Source organism: Schistocerca gregaria, chromosome 3 (genome assembly GCF_023897955.1).
Source record: "Schistocerca gregaria isolate iqSchGreg1 chromosome 3, iqSchGreg1.2, whole genome shotgun sequence".
Taxonomy (NCBI): Eukaryota; Metazoa; Arthropoda; class Insecta; order Orthoptera; family Acrididae; genus Schistocerca; species Schistocerca gregaria.
Genome location: NC_064922.1, coordinates 956,507,373 through 956,527,063, shown reverse-complemented (window position 1 = coordinate 956,527,063; position 19,691 = coordinate 956,507,373). Strand labels below are relative to the sequence as shown.

Here is a 19,691-nt window from a genome sequence, read left to right as displayed (position 1 = left end):
GCCTGCTCCACACTTTTGAGCCACGCGGAGCCTTCTGGCCGCGAGCATTCCCTATGAAAGGGTAGCCGCAGATCGCCTTGCGACGGAGCGGAAAATAAGTGCGGTTCAAGAGTTCACCCGAATGTGCATGCGCAAATGTACGTTAAAAATGTCAGTTCAAATTTTGGCTCTCACGTAAGTCTGAGGGGATGATATCAACACTTGGTGCATTACTACACTGTTCCATACCAGCGCATTAGTTATAGTTTTGAATTATAATTCACTTAGACATGAGTGCAGTTTATGCTAGGGAACAAAAATTAGGCGATCATTACAGCAAAATAATTTTTCACGACACAGTTCAATCACTATTTATTGGCGTTGTCCTTTTCTTTCACACAATGAAATTAGCACTGGAGAGACGGTTTACAGTTTTACTTTAATAATAATTTGACTCTGAGCCCCCAATAGCAGTAATGTAGGCTGCTATAATCGAAAGTTATTCAATCAACTCGAACAGAACCACAAGTCCCACTGTCCTCTTTCTTCTAACAGTTTTGGCGCGAAATCGCAGATCGCCACATGTTCACTTACGCCGAACTATACTTCGTAATCCGTGCTCACACAAATAATCGTAGCACTCCCAGTTCACCAGATATATGCATGCACACTTGCACTATTAAACAATGCTCTTTGTCGAAATAAATCGGCGCGAAAAATTCTTACTCAAGCGACCACATGGGCCACCCAAAGGTGGGGCTCGGTCGCCACCCACCGGCAAACTCCACCAATGACTGCCGAACCACTGACCAACGACAGACACTCGGCCAAGATGGCCGCTAGCTTATATAGCCTCAGATGTCTATCCCCCTGGCTATGCAAGTACCAATCTCACCAGTGAAGGTTACAAATTTTGACACATGGATCCTTCAACAGAAATAAGTACACCATCGGAACCGCGCTAAAAAGTACATGTTATTTACTATTTTACATTAATTTCTAGGATTAGTCTATCGTCTGTAAATCAAGTTTCAGTTTTTGCAAAATTTTACACTTAGCGCAGATTTGTTTGTTTACTTCTTTGGTGCAACGTTTTAACATAAAACTGCATAGAACACTGTTTTTAGACGTAATCTATAGCGTTCTACACATTACGCTCCTCAAAATTATCATATGTATAATAATTAATTGATTATGGTCGATAAGTGTTAATAATAATTTGCAAACAATGAAAATTATTGCAATTTAAGTGTATAGTATAACTTGACTAGTTTAAAATACGTTTGATGCCACAGAAAATATTATATCGTGTCGTCGTTTACGTCATTATTTTTCTATTGAATTTTATAAACAATTTCCCATCAAACTTTGTTTACCGCTCTTCACGGGCTTAATTATTTATGAATTTTAACATGTGACTACGGCACTCGACCCGCTATGACGAAACGTTTTTAATGAGTGCTCGCTCACCCCTGTAAGTTGGTATTTACTGTTTTTATTAATCTTTCAGTATTCGTGATACTAACCGATTTTCAAGGTACTATACCTTTTGCGTCTTGTGACTTAAAATAAAGATCTATCTTTCGGAAGGTCTATAGTCCTGACCACAATCCACTGCGGCATCGCTCTTCACCGTAAGTTACGCAGTTTTCGCGTAATGCGCGAAAACCACACAATGCCCCAAGCTGCGGGCGGCAGAGACCATCCCACCGACCGTTGCAAATCTCGCTCGGGCGCGCGACCATGTCGAGCGTTGTCTCTCCACAAAGCAGTCCTTGCGTACTACAACTATTCATCTAGTAACGGGGGTTTGTACCGTCACAGCGTTCAGGTAGCCTACACCACTACGCTATCTATTGGCAGGCGATGTTTAAACCATTATGACTGTATCTACTATCCCCTGGTACTATATACGGACATTGGAGCCCGCATCTCGTGGTCGTGCGGTAGCATTCTCGCTTCCCACGCCAGGGTTCCCGGGCGTGGGATGGCTGGGTGTTGTGTGATGTCTTTAGGTTAGTTAGGTTTAAGTAGTTCTAAGTTCTAGGGGACTGATGACCATAGATGTTATGTCCCATAGTGCTCAGAGCCATTTGAACGGACATTGGATCGAAAGGTCGCCTTTCCACATGTACTAAATTTTATCCCGCTGTGTCGTACTTCTTGCAACATACAGCTGGCTTAATAACGGCGACACGGAAGGGTACAGACGGCTTTGCCTCCCCTGTACCATCCACAAAGGTATCAGAAAGGAAGAGAAGTAATGTTGTCGCAATGTGCACTCGCTCGTTTCCGTAGTGTGGGCGTGCTTGCAGACGATACTGGGCCACTTGCAGTGGCACGCGCAGATGTCGCACTAATTAATCAAGCTGAGAGCGGCGACGCGAAGAATTTGCTGCGACAGTCGCTCCGCGAGAAACGCAGAACGCGTAAGCAGGGCGCGGAACGATCTGCCGCCGGGGCGGGCCGCCGCACTCGTGCTAATGAAACTTGCCGCCGTTTGTCTGGCTGGGCCCCGCTCGCGCCGGATGCACGGGCCGGCCTCCCGCCGCCTGCGGCTGCGCCCGCCACGCCACGCCACGCCACGCCACGCCACACACCCCGCCTGGGCCCATTTCCCGGAAGCTATTCTGCGCCCCATTATCGGCGCCATATATCGGCCGGCCCGGCACCCCGCAACGACTGCGCATCGCCAAGTGAATGCCGCGCCACACCGTCCCGCCTCCAGCCTGGCCTAGCCTAGCCTCGCCCAGCCTAAAATCCCGTACTCCCAGGAGAGCACTCGCCTCTCTGTGTGGCAGACTCGGCGACAAAGCTGTCGCGGCGCTGCTTGCAGTGCAAACCCGCATCTCCAGTGGAGACGGCCGGTTGATTTGTGGAAGGGGACGAACAGCGAGGTCTCGGCCCCATCGCATGAGGGAACGGTGGAGAAGGAAGTGCCCTTTCAAAGGAACCATCCCAGCATTTGCCCGAAGTGATTTAATAGAATCACGGGAGACCTAAACCAGCATTGCAAGAAAAAAAAACGCCTTTAGCTGTCATGATATTATTTACTGTTTAGCTACCAGTTTCGGCGCTTCAGTGCGCCATCTTCAGGCCTTGGTTGATGCTGAAGGGGTTCAGGATCCATATATACATCTATATCTACATTTATACTCCACAAGCCATCTAACGGTGTATGGCGGAGGGCACTTTTCGTGCCACTGTCATTACCTCCCTTTCCTGTTCCAGTCGCGTATGGTTCGCGGGAAGAGGTTGTAATAATGGAAAATTGTACTGAAATGTAGGAGGATCTGCAACGAATTGACGCATGGTGCAGGGAATGGCAATTGAATCTCAACGTAGACAAGTGTAATGTGCTGCGAATACATAGAAAGAAAGATCCCATATCATTTAGCTACAAAATAGCAGGTCAGCACCTGGAAGCAGTTAATGCCATAAATTATCTGGGAGTACGAATTAGCAGTAGTTTAAAATGGAGTGATCATATAAAGTTGATCGTCGGTAAAGCAAATGCCAGACTGGGATTCATTGGAAGAATCCTAAGGAAATGCAATCGGAAAACAAAGGAAGTAGGTTACAGTACGCTTGTTCGCCCACTGATTGAATTCTGCTCAGCAGTGTGCGATCCGTACCAGGTAGGGTTGATAGAAGAGATAGAGAAGATCCAACGGAGAGCAGCGCTCTTCGTTACAGGATCATTTAGTAATCGCGAAAGCGTTACGGAGATGATAAACTCCAGTGGAAGACTCTGCAGGAGAGGCGCTCAGTAGCTCGGCACGGGCTTTTGTTAAAGTTTTCACCGAAGAGTCAAGCAGTATATTGCTCCCTCCTACGTATATCTCGCAAAGAGACCATGAGGATAAAATCAGAGACATTAGAGCCCACACAGAAACATACCGACAATCCTTCTTTCCACGAACAATACGAGACTGGAATAGAAGGGAGAACCGATAGAGGTACTCAAGGTACCCTCCGCCACACACCGTCAGGTGGCTTGCGGAGTATAAATGTAGATGTAGATGTAGAAGATCGACTGTCGGAAAGCCTCCGTGCGCGCTCGAATCTCTCTAATTTTACATTCGTGATCTCCTCGGGAGGTATAAGTAGGGGGAAGCAATATATTCGATACCTCATCCAGTATCGCACCCTCCTGATACCTGGACAGCAAGCTAGAACGTGATTCAGAGCGCCTCTCTTGCACAGGCTGGCACTTGAATTTGCTAAATATCTCCGTTAACGCTATCACGCTTACCAAATAACCATGTGACGAAACGCGCCGCTCTTCTTTGGATCTTCTCTATCTCGTCTGTCAACCCGACTTCGTACGGATCCCACATTGATGAGCTACACTCAAGTATAGGTCGACCGAGAGTTTTGCAAACCACCTGCTTTGTTGATGGACTACATTTTCTAAGGGCTCTCCCAATGAATCTCAACCTCGCACCCGCCTTACCAACAATTAACTTTATATGATCATTCCACTTCAAATCGTTCCGTACCCATACTCCCAGATATTTTACAGAAGTAACTGCTACCAGTGTTTGTTCCGCTGTCATATAATCCTACAATAAAGGATCCTTCTTTCTATGTATTCGCAGTACATTACATTTGTCTATGTTAAGGGTCAGTTGCCACTCCCTGCACCAAGTGCCTATCCGCTCCAGATCTTCCTGCATTTCGCTACAATTTTCTAATGCTGCAACTTCTCTGTATACTACAGCATCATCCGCGAAAAGCCGCATCGAACTTCCGACACTATCTACTAAGTCATTTGTATATATTGTAAAAAGCAATGGTCCCATAACAATCCCCTGCGGCACGCCAGAGGCTACTTTAACGTCTGTTGACGTCTCTCCATTGAGAACAACATGCTGTGTTCTGTTTGCTAAAAACTCTTCAATCCAGCCACACAGCTAGGCTGAAATTCCGTAGGCTCTTACTTTGTTTATCAGGAGACAGTGCAGAACTGTACCGAACGCCTTCCGGAAGTCAAGGAAAATGGTATCTACCTGGGAGCCTGTATCTAATATTTTCTGGGTCTCATGAACCAATAAAGCGAGTTGGATCTCACACGATCGCTGTTTCCGGAATCCATGTTGATTACTACAGTGTGATGTCCTCCAAGCAATCACCTGTCAACTGTTAGAGAGACGTCATCACAGGTACAGATAGTCTGCGTAAACCAGTTTTGTTGGCCACTCATGCATAGTGTATATGGATCGTGATTACACCTTCAGCATCAACTAAGCCTTGAAGCTGGCGCACTGAAGCGCCGAAACTGGTACCTACACAATAAATAAGATCATAAGGACAGCTATAGGCGTTTCATTTTCTTACAATAGCGAAAGGTCGTGGTTCCCCAGATCTCCAATCAAAAGGATGCACAGACAAATATTCAATTAAGAATGGCTGGGCGCGGGTTTGAACCGTCGTCATCCCGAATGCGAGTCCAATGGAGAGTGCTAAAGTGTAGCCCTATTACGAAAACCTACAACGCGGTGCATTTCCGAATAGTCAGCTAAGCTCTTGGTTGTACTTTATGCCCAAAATTTCGAGGACCCATCCCGTGGAACCTGTGTCGGCATGCTCACTCTTCCCGTCTGCCGTCCAGCCAGACTGTGAACTCTGTTCGTGCCGTGCCGCTGTTTGAGGCGTCACGAAATCTGCAGACGTAACTGTCATTTCTGGAGTACTCCAATGAGTGTTATAGCACCATTCGTGTTTACTACATAAACCAGTAATCATCCCTTCCGATGCCATGTATAAAAGACCTGCATATATCTCATAAGCTTAGAAATGAGTTAATAGGTTAAATATTTGACGTTAAGCCCGTAAAACCTTTACGGCTGAGAACACAGAGCTCTAATTATGTTGGGTTTTTCTTTTAGTTTTGCCTTATTAATCCAATGAAAAGTTTAAAAAAAGTCTTGAAATTATGTTCAAGGTTGCTTGTAAGGAACTAAGTGCTCTCATTTTGCAATACTATAGTTTGGATAATTTATGATCCGTATTAAGCTAAATCAATTTTTTCACGGATATCGTTGTTTATGACCACATACGTCCTCAAAAGCAAGGATGGTAACATTAAGGGTTCAGTGAGAAATCCACTGTTAAATGCAGAGGTGAGATCGGATGGACGGAAAGCGCACATTGAACGCCTATATGACGGTGAGGACTTCTGATGACTTGATAGAAGAAGAAATAGGAGTCTACAGGGATGAGTTAGGAGCTCCAGTTTTAGAATCTGAAGTTAAAAGAGCTTTGCAAGACTTAAGATTAAATAAGCCACAAGGGATAGATGACATTACATCGGAATTTCTAAAATAGTTGGGGGAAGTGGTAAAAAAAGGCTATTCACGTTGTGTCGAATGCATGAGACTGGTGATACAGCATCAGATTTTCGGAAAACACCATCCACACTTTCCGAAGACTGCAACAGCTGACAAGTGCGAGAATTATCGGACAGTAAGCTTAGCAGTTCATGCCTTCAAATTACTGACAAGAATAATACACAGAAGAATGGAAAGGAAAATTAAGGATCTATAAGATGACGATCAGTTTGGCTTTAGGAAAGGTAAAGGCACGAGAGAGAAAGTTCTCACGTTACGATTGATGACGGAAGTAAGGCTGAAGAAAGGTGAAGAGACGTTCATTGGATTTGTCAACCTGGAAAAAGCCTTTGACAATGTAAAATGTTGAAAATTATGAGAAAAATAGGGGCAAGCTATAGAGAGTGACGGATAATGTACCTATGTACAAGAACCAAGAGGGAATAATAAAACTGGAAGATCAAGAGGAGAACCGCACCGGAAATAACTCAGTGATCTTTTCCGGTGCGGTTCTCCTCTTGCTACCTGTGATGGCCGTCCGCTGCAGCACGAGAAGCCGGGATGTGTTTACCTTGATCCTTTCTTCTTTCTTGTTGAAGCTATTCCCGCATTTTTGTATTTTTATAGCTTCTCTGAACAAGCTAGGCGAAGAACCCGAGACAGAAGCCAATAGGCAGTTTGTCAACAAGTGGCCACGAAAGCCTTAACAATTTTATATTTTCCGACAGTTACTAAAAAATGCGACCACTCTGATAGTAAAGCACGAATCCAGTCCCACAACTGCGACGATGCCCCATAGGCCCACAATTTGTTTAGAAGCCGCTTGGCAGGATGTGGGCGACGATGGAAGTAGGGAAGATGAAATACACGCCTTCCAAGGTGTCTTCTGGTAGCTCTTGAAATCCTCTTTATTTGAGTCATCTGGTGACAAAAACTGTTCTATAAAGACAGACGCTATCAAATATGCACTGCGAATGAATGTCTGAGTACAACACTGCCATTTATATCAGTGTAAGGACCCTTCATGTTCACACAGTAGTTACACTGGGCTTCAGTGTCAATTCATTGTCAAATAGACGGTCAGCGTTGCTAAAGCGAAATGTAACCATCTTTTCCGTAAGTAAACAACGATTCGGTATGACGTCAGTTGTAAGTTACTGTTAACAGTTTTCAGGTCACAGGTTGAATATGATGTTCAAGTGGCAGATTTCCTGATGTAATTAATGCAATATTGATAGATGAATGGGGCAGATTCCAAACGACAGACGGCCAACGACGTTTGTTTGAGTGTTGAACGCATTCCTTTGCCTCAGATAAACATGTGATAACCTACATTTAAAAATTATCGATTATCTTCCGGAGTCACGACAAACGCCGGCACGAAGGTGGAGAACGCAAGAGCAGAGAAGGCTGTGAGACGACGCCAGCCAGTAGCCCGCTGTCTGCGACGTCGCCACGACTGGAGCGGCCTCTGCAAGAAGAGAACAGAAGAGCCCCTCCTGCCAGACTAAGCCGGACAGGATAGACTGGCAATAGCAGACCAGGACAGCAGAAGACGCACATTAGCAGAGCCGTAATCCTAGCTGTTGTACTGAGACTTGTGCCTTACATCAATTGCTTGAATGGACATTGTCTGCAGCGAAGGACATTACCTATTTGCTTGTCGCCCATCGCTTGCGACAACTCATTGTACACCAAAGTGTTGCAGCACCATTCCCCCTTTCAATTATCGAACAAACACAAGGATGGCTGACATAGTGTTTAGTGTATCTGGGATTGTAAAACAGTTAAGATCCTTAGACGGCAGGAAGGCATCGGGCCCAGACGGTATCCCCATAAGATTATATGTTGACTATGCTACAAATATAGCACCATTCTTATCCATCGTCTATCAGAGATCATTGGAACAGCGAAAAGTGCCACGGCACTGAAAGCAGGCCCAGGTCACAGCAATCTGTAAGAAGGGGAGAAAATCGGATGCACATAATTACCGGCCAATTTCACTGACATCGATTTGTTGCAGAATCATGGAACGTATTTTGCTTTCGGACATAATGAGCTTCCTAGATTCTGAGTAGCTCATCTGCAGTAACCAGCACGGTTTTAGGAAACTGCGGTCATGCGAGAGACATCTAGCCCTCTTTGTGCATGACATACAGCACGCTCTAGATACCGGCTCCCAGGGTTATGTCATATTTCTGGACTTTCGAAAGACGTTCGACTCAGTTCCGCACTATCGCATTCTCCAAAAAGTGCGTATTTACGGTCTGTCTGATGACATATACGGTTGGATACGAAGTTTTCTGACAGGCAGAGAGCAGAATGTCGTCCTGAACGGGGTGACTTCAACAGAAACAATCGTAACTTCAGGCGTGCCCCAGAGCAGCGTGATAGGTCCGCTGCTTTTTACGATTTACATAAGCTATCTGGTTGATGGGATTGACAGCGGCATTAGACTGTTTGCCGTGATGCTGTAGTCTACAGGAAAGTAGTATCACACGGAAGTTGTGAACAAATCAATGAGGATTTGCAGAAAATTAATGCGTGGTGTAAAGAGTGGCAGTTATCTGTCAATATTAGTAAGTGTAACCTATTGCGTATAACAAGGCGAAAATCCCCATAATGTACGAGTACAAAATAAATGCCCAGTCTTTGGAAGTGGTAACGTACGTCAAGTATCTGGATGTGACTATTCGAAATGATCTCAAATGGAATGATCAGATTACACAAGTAACGAGTAAGGCAAACTCTAGACTGCGGTTTTAGGTAAATCCTGAAGCGATGCATTCTTCAACAAAGAAAATAGCTTACAATACGTTAGTTCGTCCAGTCTTAGAGTATTGTTCGTCTGTATGGGACCCTTAGCAGTTGGGTCTGATTTAAGAGATTGAGAAGGTCCAAAGAAGAGCGGCAAGATTCGTGACTGGTACATTTAGCCATCACAAGAGCGTTACAGATCTCGTAGAAAGTTTGAAGTGGGACACACTTGCAGATAGACGGCGCGCTAAGCGGAAGGGGCTGCTCACTAAATTCCGAAATCCGATCTTCGCCGAGGATGTAGAGCATATATTATTACCACCAACTTTCAAATCGCGATATGATCGCCATTCAAAGATAAGGGAAATTAGAGCTCGTACTGAGGCGTTCAATCGTTTCTCACTCGATCGATCCGCGAGTGGAGCAGAGGGGGGGGGGGGGGGGGGGGGATATGACTTTGGCGCGAATTGTGCCCTCCGCCACACAGCACTTGCCGGCTAGCGGGGTGTATATGTAGATGTAGATGTAGATGTACATTGTCAGTCTACTTTATTCTAATAAAAACCATTAATGTGATTTGCACGAATTGTTGTATAGCTATCCGAGAAAGAAGCACCCTGTAGGCCCCCTATAAGCGCCGAGTGGGCAGGACCCCACAGATTACAGAACTGGTCATGCTAAAGAAAGGATTTGTTTGGTGCTGTGACCCACGCCGCCGATACAGGCTTGACACCAGTAGATCTGTTGTGTTCAAACATTCTTTGACGGAAGCTTAGTAGAGGTTAACCACCTGGTGACATCATCAACATTGCAGAGAAGGGTCCCAGGGCAGAGGGGGCGGAGAGAAAGAGACAGAGAGAAAACAGAGAGAGGGAGAGGGAGAAGGGACGTAAAGAGAAATAAAAGTTCAGCTGCAGCGTCCTCTTCTCAATCATTCGTCTACGCCCGATCCGGGTTTTATTTACGTAATCTTTTTTTCGTCGCCCTGTACTCGTATGTGATAACTAGGCTAACAACTCCGGATTACGAGCTCTATGCAGCCCTCCTTGCTTACAATGGTAGTTCCATGTTAGATGAGGGACACTAAAGTAACACTCGTAGAGACGTTTGTAATAAAAGTGGTAATGAGAGCCACACACAACGCACTCTTATTACAGGAACTTTCCACACCCGGGCACCTTTACGGAGGTTCGAGTAGCTGACACTACTCACCGAGAACCACTCCTCTTAAATTTAAAACTGAGCACTTTCAGATTGCAGCCCCAGGCGCCACTGCTTAACACGACCGCTACGTGTGGGGTCGTCTCCTCTCTATTCGGCCATACGTTTTTGCGGTCTACGTGCAGAGTTACTTCTCACACACTGCATATGAAACCGCTGCACGTTCCACTAGAAACCCCTCACAGGTCCTATGCTGCACTCCAAAAAACCGACAGCTCTTCCTTAGAGTCTCTGTACCCGTCTACCACGAGATCAACGGCATCAAACTGGACCATTTAGCAAAATACCAGTGGTCAAACTAAAAACTACATTCAAAGAATACCACATGGTATGACAGAATGGTTATAGCGTTAGACTCGCAAGGACCAAGTCCTACCCTATTTTTTTGCGTTTTCTCTATAAACTTCTAGAAGCGACTACCGAGATGGTACTCTCTACACGACAAGACCGTTTTTTTACCACCCTTGGTCCAGTATCAGTGTCCTTATCACTGATGTGAAATTACACCCTAAGGTTCCTTCCTTTCTTATTTTTGTATGGATAAATTATAGTAATCTTATTTAGTGAAATGTATAAGAAGCAGTCAAGTGAAAATGATGCAGATGGAAAAAGCCAAGTAAACTGCTTACTATTCCAAATGGAATCGCTATAACTGTCGTTGTATTTATTACTCTGTGAGACAAGACGGTAAATTCCTATATGGAAAAATGTTTGCGGATGATAACGATTGTCTTTGTTCAGGGCTCAAAAAATATGGGAATCGGATGGGGAGGGATCGAGAATGTATGTAGGTTGTGTAAGAACTTTCCGACCAAACGTCTGCAGCGTGCTCGAAACAATCTCGGCAACATGTGCAACCGAAGTCGATTTGCTCTGAACGAAGAGGTGCACATCTAGGTGCAATCATGGTTCCGTAATCAACCGCAAATATTTTTTTCTCGCAGGCATTTACCGTGTTGTCTCGCAGTTGGATAAATATATTGACAGTTATGACAATTACTTTTCAAATAATAAACTGTTTGCTTTTTTTTTCCTTCTATCTCGTTATCGTTTGGCTGTCCCTTATATTAGTATAGTGGGTGGAAGAACCACTAATATGAATGTATGTGTGCCATCTGTTACCGTAAGTTACCATAAGGAGCTACCTTTCCGTCTTCAAGCCTTGGTTAGAGTTTTTTACCAAATCCTTTACCTTCACAAGTCAACGGCCTTGCCGCAATGGCGACACCGGTTCCCGTCAGATCAACGAAGGTAATCGCTGTGGGGCTGGGCTAGCACTTGGATGGGTGACCATCCGGTCTGCCGAGCGCTGTTGGCAAGCGGGGTGCACTCAGCCCTTGTGAGGCAAACTGAGGAGCTACTTGATCGAGAAGTAGCGGCTCCGGTCTCGGAAACTGACATGCGGCCGGGAGAGGGGTGTCTTGACCATAAGCCCTTCCATATTCGCATCCAGTGACGACTGTGGACTGAGGATGACACGGCGGCCAGTCGGTACCTTTCGGTCTTCATGGCCTGTGCGGGAGGAGAGTTTGCCTTCACAGGACCTGCCATTTGCTGCAGTCGCTGCAGATTCAGTAAACCACAAAGCAGTCGCTAATAGGTGACCGTAAAGCGTTGGATACGGTACCACAATGCGAGCTGTTAACGAAGGCACAACCATATGCATTAGGTTCCCAGGCATGTGAGTAGCTCGCAAACGTCTTAACTAGCAAAACTCAGTATGCTGTCCACAAAGGTGAGTGTTCATCAGAGACAAGGGTATGGTCAGGAATGCCCCAGAGAAGCTTGATTAGGTCGCTGTTATTTTCTATATACATAAATGATGTGCCGGAGCGGATGACCAGCTGCCTACGGCTGTTCGGCGATCATGCTGTGATGTATGGGGAGGGGACGTCACTGAGTGCAGTAGGAGGATACAGGGTGACTAAAACAAAATTTGTAGTTGGTGTATGATGAATGGCAGCTAGCTCAAAGGTAGAAAAGTGTAAGTTAATGCAAATGAGTAGGAAAGTGCTCCAGTACAGCAGTAGAAGTAGGCGGCTTGAGACAGTCACGACGGTTAAATATCCCGGCGTAATGATGTATAGCGGTACGAAATGGGTCGAGCATATAGGAACGGCAGTAGGAAAGGCGAGAGGCCGACTTCGGAAAGTGCGCTTCGCCTCTAAGGGAGGCAGATTGTCCACCACTAGTGCGACGCATGCTTGAGTTCTGCTCGAGTTATTGTGATCCCCACCAGGTCGTGTTAAAGGAGTACACTGAAGCAATTCAAGGCGGGCAGCGAGATTTGTTGCCGGTAGGCTCTAAGAACGCTCAAGTATTACGGAAATGCTTCGCGAACCCGAATGGACGGAAGAGAATCAGCGCAGGGTAGGCGACGTTCTTTTCGAGGAACAATACTGAGAAAATCGAGAGAAGCGGCATTTGAGGCCGCCTGTTAAACTATTCTACTGACACCACCGGGTATTTCTTGTGAAAGCCGCTAAGATAAGATCAGAGGGCCTATGCCTTGTGTGGAGGCAAACAGACAGCTTTCTTTGCTCGCTCTGTCGAACTAGCAGTGCTACAGGGTACCCTTCGCTAAACACCGGGCGGTGGCCTGTGGAGTATCCGTCTCGCTGTAGATGTGCATGCAGAATATGACACGCACACAAAACACACTATATGTATACTTCACCTTACAAGACAATTATGTCTAGTTTCCATTTTGTACACCAGAGTTTCCATTTTCTTGCCTTTAAAATTGACTGAGCATCTCTTCACAGTGAGTGATATTTTGAACTGAAACAAGATACACTATTTCATCAAACGTATCCGGACACCTGGCTGAAAATGACTTACAAATTCGTGGCGCCATCCATCGTTAATGCTGGAACTCAAAATGGTGTTGGCCCACCCTTAGCCTTGATGACAGCTTCCACTCTCGCAGGCATACGTTCAATCAGGTGCTGGAAGGTTACTTGGGGAATGGCAGTCCATTCTTCACAGAGTGCTGCACTGAGGAGAGGTATCGATGTCGGTCGGTGAGGCCTGGCACGAAGTTGGAAGTCCAAAATATCGCAAAGGTGTTATGTAGGATTCAGGTCAGGACTCTGTGCAGGCCAGCCCATTACAGGGATGTTGTTGTCGTGTAACCGTTCCACTACAGGCTGTGCACTATGAACAGGTGCTCCATCGTGTTGAAAGATGCGATCGCCATCCCCGAATTACTCTTTAACACTGGGAAGCCAGATGGTGCTTCAAACATCAATGTAGGCCTGTGCTGTGATAGCGCCACGCAAAACAACAAGGCGTGCAATCCGCGTCCATGAAAAACACGAGCACACAGTAGCACCACCGCCTCCGAATTTTACTTTTGGCACTACACACGCTGGCAGATGACATTCACAGAGCATTCACCATACCCACATCCTGCCATCGAATCGACACGTTGTGTACCGTGGTTCGTCACTCCACACAACGTTTTTCCACTGTTAAATCGTCCTATGTTTACCCTCCTGACTCCAAGCGAGGCGTCGTTTGGCATTTACCGTCGTGATGTGTGGCTTATGAGCAGCCGCTCGACCGTGAAATCCAAATTCCTCACCTCCCGCCTAACTGTCATAGTACTTCCAGTAGATCCTGATGAAGTGTGAAAATCCTGTGTGATGGTCTACATAGATATCTCCATATTACAGGTTACGACCCTCTTCATCTGTCAGCGGTCTCTGTCAGTCAACAGACGAGGTCGGCTGTACGCTTTTATGCTGTTCACGTCCCTTCGCGTTTCCACTGCACTAGCACATCGGAAACAGTGCACCTAGGGATGTATACGAGTGTGTAAATCTCGCGTGCAGACGTATGACACAAGTGGCACCCAGTCACCTGACCACGTTCGAGGTCCGTGAGTTCCGCAGAGCGCTCCATTCTGCTCTCTCACGATGTCTAATGACTACTGAGGTCGCTGATATGGAGTACGTGGCAGTAGGTAGCAGCACAATGCACCTAATATCAGAAACGTGTGTTGTTGGGGGTGTCCGGATACTTTTGGTCACATAGTGTGTCTGGAAACGCTCTCATTGGGGAGGAAACTAGTAGAGCTGCTCTCTACCAAAACTACGGTTCGATAGATTTGGTATACTGCGTAAAAGTAGTAAGTGCTAGGGCTGTCGGTGGTGTTGGTAGCATTGGTGGGGAAAGAAACATAAATGAATTAGTAAGAGAGAAACAGGGAGCCGATGACTTCTCTTTTTTTTTTTTGTCTGTTTGGTTGTTCATTTTGCAAGTAATCAGAAGTGCTCACTATTCAGTGTTAGTCCATTGTGTTTTTTATATCCTTACAGAATATAAATTGTATTTTATAAGTAATAAAAATTAGTCGACTGCGTAACTTCTGCAGATTTATGCAACCGAATAAATGCGAAATTTGTTTATGAATAAGAAAAATATGTTATATGCAAGTTCGACGTACTACTGATAGATATGTTTGATATATTTTTATTAGTGGTTTTTTAATTTTACATTTTTGCCGAGGAATTGCGTTTTCTAGCGCTGTATGATAAAACTGTATTGTTTTCTTTACTAACATCCCTCTGTTTCACATTACAAATCAACAATTTTCCAATAAATTGTGAATTAAACAGTTTCAGTTTTGCTATAAATACTATTTACTTTTAAGTAACATACCGGAAGATAACTATGTAGAACAAAAAGGTTCTGTAGGTTATATGGCCTTTGATAGATCCTCACTGAGTTTCCAGATGGTTCACTGCTTCCGGTTTTTGGGGGAATCGTGCTGTATGGGAGTGAAATCTGGAGAGCGAGCAACCACGCCATGCGTGCGATGTCTTCCGTTTCTAACAAAACATGAACTACGCGTGTTGTATGAGGTCTAGCGTTGTCGTCCACCAATAAGAAATCTGTGCCCGCAGCAACTCGCAAGCCACATGACATCCCAAGATCTTGCCACGATACCTGACAGCAGTTGAACCTTGCCGATTTAACCATGCTGTTTCATGAAGAGGTGTTCGAGTGGTCAACGTAATCGCTGCCCACACCATTAGGGATCGTTCTCGATATCGGTCTCTTTCGACGTTCGCTCCAGATGCGAATCCGTCGAGAATCACTGTGCAGACCAAATCAGGACTCATCCGTGAAAAGAATGTGGCCCCACTGTTCGACAGTCCAGGTGGCACGTTGACAGCTTCACTCTAGACGTTCCCCTCTGTGGAGACACGCCAGAGGTAACCACACAGCAGGTCTCCAACAATGAAGGCCACTCTGCTCAAGCCTTCTGTACACCTTTTGCCTGGATACAACACGTCCGGCAGGTGCTGCGCTGTCAGACGCCAGCTGCCGCGCAGTACTAAGGCAGCGCTGCCGTGCCCTCACAGCCAAATAACGGTTCTCTCTCTCTGGCGTCGCATGTCATCGGCCCCGTTCTGGTCTTCGGCATACAGTTTCGATGTCTATAGACTGTCACCACTTCAGAAAAACAACAGAATGATTCACATTAAGCCATCGGGCCACATCAGTTTGCGACTCTGCTGCACCAGATATAGTCTGGTAGGCGTCTTCTCTGTGCCACATTGCACGATCTGTGACTGTGTACACAGCGAGTGTGCGCTGACGTCATCGTTGGTATAGTTGGCCGTTGACCGCAATGCCATCTTCCTTGCAGGACACGACCGCACGAACATATTGTGACAGTTTGTTTGACTATATCGTGCATTAGACACAGGAAGGAGAAATCGCGGTTTCTTGCTGTAATTTTTGGGACCAGCGTAGTAATAAAGCAGGTGACACGTGGCGACTTGTGTGCACGTCCCGTGCAGCGATGCCTGCGCCTATTGGTCTGCGCGCCACATTAGCCGACGCGCTGCCAGCCTGTCAACTGTGCCCTCAGGTGGACCAGGTGGCGCCAGGTATCAGCGAGCGCTACCTGCTGGACCCCGCGCGCTTCGCCACCGAGCTGTCCGAGTACAGGCGCTACGTGCGCGACATGGTGCACGCGTTCGAGAGGCGCCTCGACAACAGGGTGGAGCCCGAGGACGACATGCAGGCCTTCGCAGAGGGCTTCGCCGACGAGATCCTCACCTTCAGCACCCAACTAGCCAAGGTGAGCCGCTACCTGCCGCGCCAAAGCTGGCCTCGACTCCAAAATACTCTCCAAATCTCACCCACAAAGTGCACAATTTGTTTCTTTTATCACGTATGCTTTGATCACATAACATATTATTACACTACTGGCCATTAAAATTGCTACACCAAGAAGAAATGCAGATGATAAACGGGTATTCATTGGACAATTATATTATACTAGGACTGACATGTGATTACATTTTCACGCAATTTGGGTTCATAGATCCTGAGAAATCAGTACCCAGAACAACCACATCTGGCCGTAGTAACGGCCTTGATACGCCTGGGCATTGAGTCAAACAGGGCTTGCATGCCGTGTAAAGGTACAGCTGCCCATGCAGCTTCAACACGATACCACAGTTCATCAAGAGTAGTTACTGTTGTAAATGCCGAGCCAGTTACTCGGCCACCATTGACGAGACCATTTGTGAGAGATCTGGAGAACGTGCTCGCCAGGGCAGCAGTCGAACATTTTCTGTATCGATAAAGGTCCGTATAAGTCCTGCAACATGCGGTCGTGCCTTATCCTGCTGAAATGTAGGGATCGAATGAAGGGTCGAGCCACGGGGGGTCGTAAGTCTGAAATGTAACGTCCACTGCTCAAAGTGCCGTCAATGAGTACAAGAGGTGACCCCACGCCATCACTCCGGATCACTCCAGGTGATACGCCAGTATGGCGATGACGAATACACGCTTCCAATGTGCGTTCACCGCGATGTCGCCAGACACGGATGAGACAATCACGATGCTGGAAACAGAACCTGGATTCATCCACAAAAATGACGTTTTGCCATTCGTACACTAAGGTTCGTCGTTGAGTGCACCACCGCTGGCGCTCCTGTCTGTGATGCAGCGTCAAGAGTAACCGAGCCGATGGTCCATGCTGCTGCAAACGTCGTCCAACTGTTCTTGCAAACGTCCCCATCTGTTCACTCAGGGATCGAGATGTGGCTACACGATCCGTTACAGCCATGCGGATAAGATGCCTGTCATCTCGACTGCTAGTGATAAGAGGCTGTTGGGATCCAGCACGGCGTTCCGTATTACCCTCCTGAACCCACCAATTCCATATTCTGCTAACAGTCATTGGATCTCGACCAACGCGAGCAGCAATGTCGCGATACGATAAACCGCAATCGCGATAGGCTATAATCCGACCTTTATCAAAGTCGCATTTCTCCCCCTTACACGAGGCATCACAACGTTTCAACCAGGCAACGCCAGTCAACTGCTGTTTGTGTATGAGAAATCGGTCATGTCAGCACGTTGTAGGTGTCGCCACCGGCGCCAACATTGTGTGAATGCTCTGAAAAGCTAATCATTTGCATATCACAGCATCTTTTTCTTGTCGGTTAAATTTCACGTCTGTAGCACGTCATCTTCGTGGAGTAGCAGTTTTAATGGCCAGCAGTGTAACACTGATTACCGGTTTCGGCTTTGCAGTCATCATCACCTCTTGAAACGTAGAAGCGATATGTAGACGCGTGAGCTCACTATCTGCCTACATGTCGCTGCTATATTTTTAGATCTGATTATGGCTGAAAAACCGAAACTGGTAATAAGTTTTAATAAAATCTGACCAAAACATTGACTTTTATAATCAGCTCCAATACAACGGTACCGACATCATCAGGAGGAACCAAGATCATCATTTTGCATGTTTCTTTTACTCCAAACTGTCATCAGTCTGAAAACAAAAAATATTTATAGCCACAGATTGCAGCAAAAGAAATGAATTTTCCAGTTTCTCCTTCTCTCTATCTCGCTCTCCTTCTCTCTTTCTCTCTCTCTCTCTCTCTCTCTCTCTCTCTCTCTCTCTCTCTCTCTCTCTCTCTCCCTCTCTAACAAGTGATACAAGAAAATCAATGCATTGCAGCCAACACAGCACTATTCACTGGTCGGCTGTCTTGAATGCAGGGCCGTCATTGCATGCTTCCACTGCAATGGAATGTATCTGCTTCTACAAGAGACCTTCATAAACATTGTAAATCTTTTGGTCTTAAGCTGGAATCAAATTAAGTATTATTATCGCACTCTGTAGTTATTTTTATCTTTTATCTGTTTTAAAGCTCGTACTAATTCCGCCGGCTTTGTGTTATCCGCTACAGTATTTTCTGTGCACGTACTACTTCTTCCTTCACAGTTTTCCAAAGATCCTTCTAGTATGCTAATTACTACTCTTATTGTGTTATCTGGATTATTTCATGGTCTCTTACGTATCTGTTGAGTTGTTTCAATATCATGTAAGAACCGTTCTGCCACCCGCGTACGTATCTTTCAGTATTACATATGTAAGTACAAGTAATAGTAGGTACGGCTATGAATATAGCGCATTTCAGAAATATCAATCTAATAAAGACTGTATCCAGTCGTTTCTTCTTTAAGTTTTACCCGCATATGATGATACCTTACAGTGATGTGTAGCAACAGCGCAGAAGGAATGAAATCTGAAGAAGTTGACTGTTCAGGAGCCGAGAAAAGAATAACAAGGCATGGTTAGCGGATGAGATGGAAAAAATAAAACAAATTTACAGGAATGGGTAAATGATTACGTAACTTTTAAAACATACTAAAGAAATGATAATATTAATGAGTGATTCGTCACTTACGAATATTTACTGTGGTGGTGCTGTTTTTACGCAACAAACATTTTCAATATAACCTTCTCTTCAATTCTTTTTCTTTCACTTCATTTTAACCACCTCTATATGCGTATTAAACACCCTCAAATTTAAAAGTCAGGACGTCCAATCCACTAACTATAATACGAGAAAAAAATAAGATGTCGATAATTGTGTATCGACTTTTGCAAAGCTTTACATATACATATTGCATGTATCGAAATTTGAAATTGCTTCGTATTCTTTGTAAATTTATCACACCTTAACTTTTGTGTAAATTGCTTTTTACATAAGCAGCTGGTCGATGAAAAAAGTCTTTAACGGAAATTTCATACCTTAACCAATCCGTGTCTCAGCAAATTTGACTATTCCCAGAACCGTATTTTAAAATATAACGTTCCTGATTGACCACTCTGAGTGCACTAGACGCTCGTTAGCTCCCTGAAGAACTCAAAACAAAAAAGTTTACAGAAATCAGTATTACGTAAGTTATATCCCAGACGTCTTACAAGCAGTTCCTTAGCACGCCCATCTTTTACTATGGCATATCCTTCCTATCGTAATTCACGATAGGTGTCATGCTCAGTTGCTGCACACTGTAATATGCAACATTAATAAGAATCACTGTTTTGTTCCTAGCCTCTTCCTCTTGCTTTAAGTG

At 45.4% G+C, this 19,691-nt stretch overlaps 1 protein-coding gene across 2 annotated transcripts in view; it reads left to right on the top strand.

Annotated features, from left to right (window-relative positions):
- LOC126355952 (neprilysin-4-like) overlaps positions 1-19,691 on the top strand; it is a 693,674-nt gene that overhangs the window by 539,929 nt on the left and 134,054 nt on the right. For both annotated transcript variants that reach the window (XM_050006541.1, XM_050006540.1), the window contains exon 8: positions 16,174-16,386. In XM_050006541.1, the coding sequence (XP_049862498.1) occupies positions 16,174-16,386 (213 nt within the window). The remainder of the gene's footprint in view (positions 1-16,173; positions 16,387-19,691) is intronic.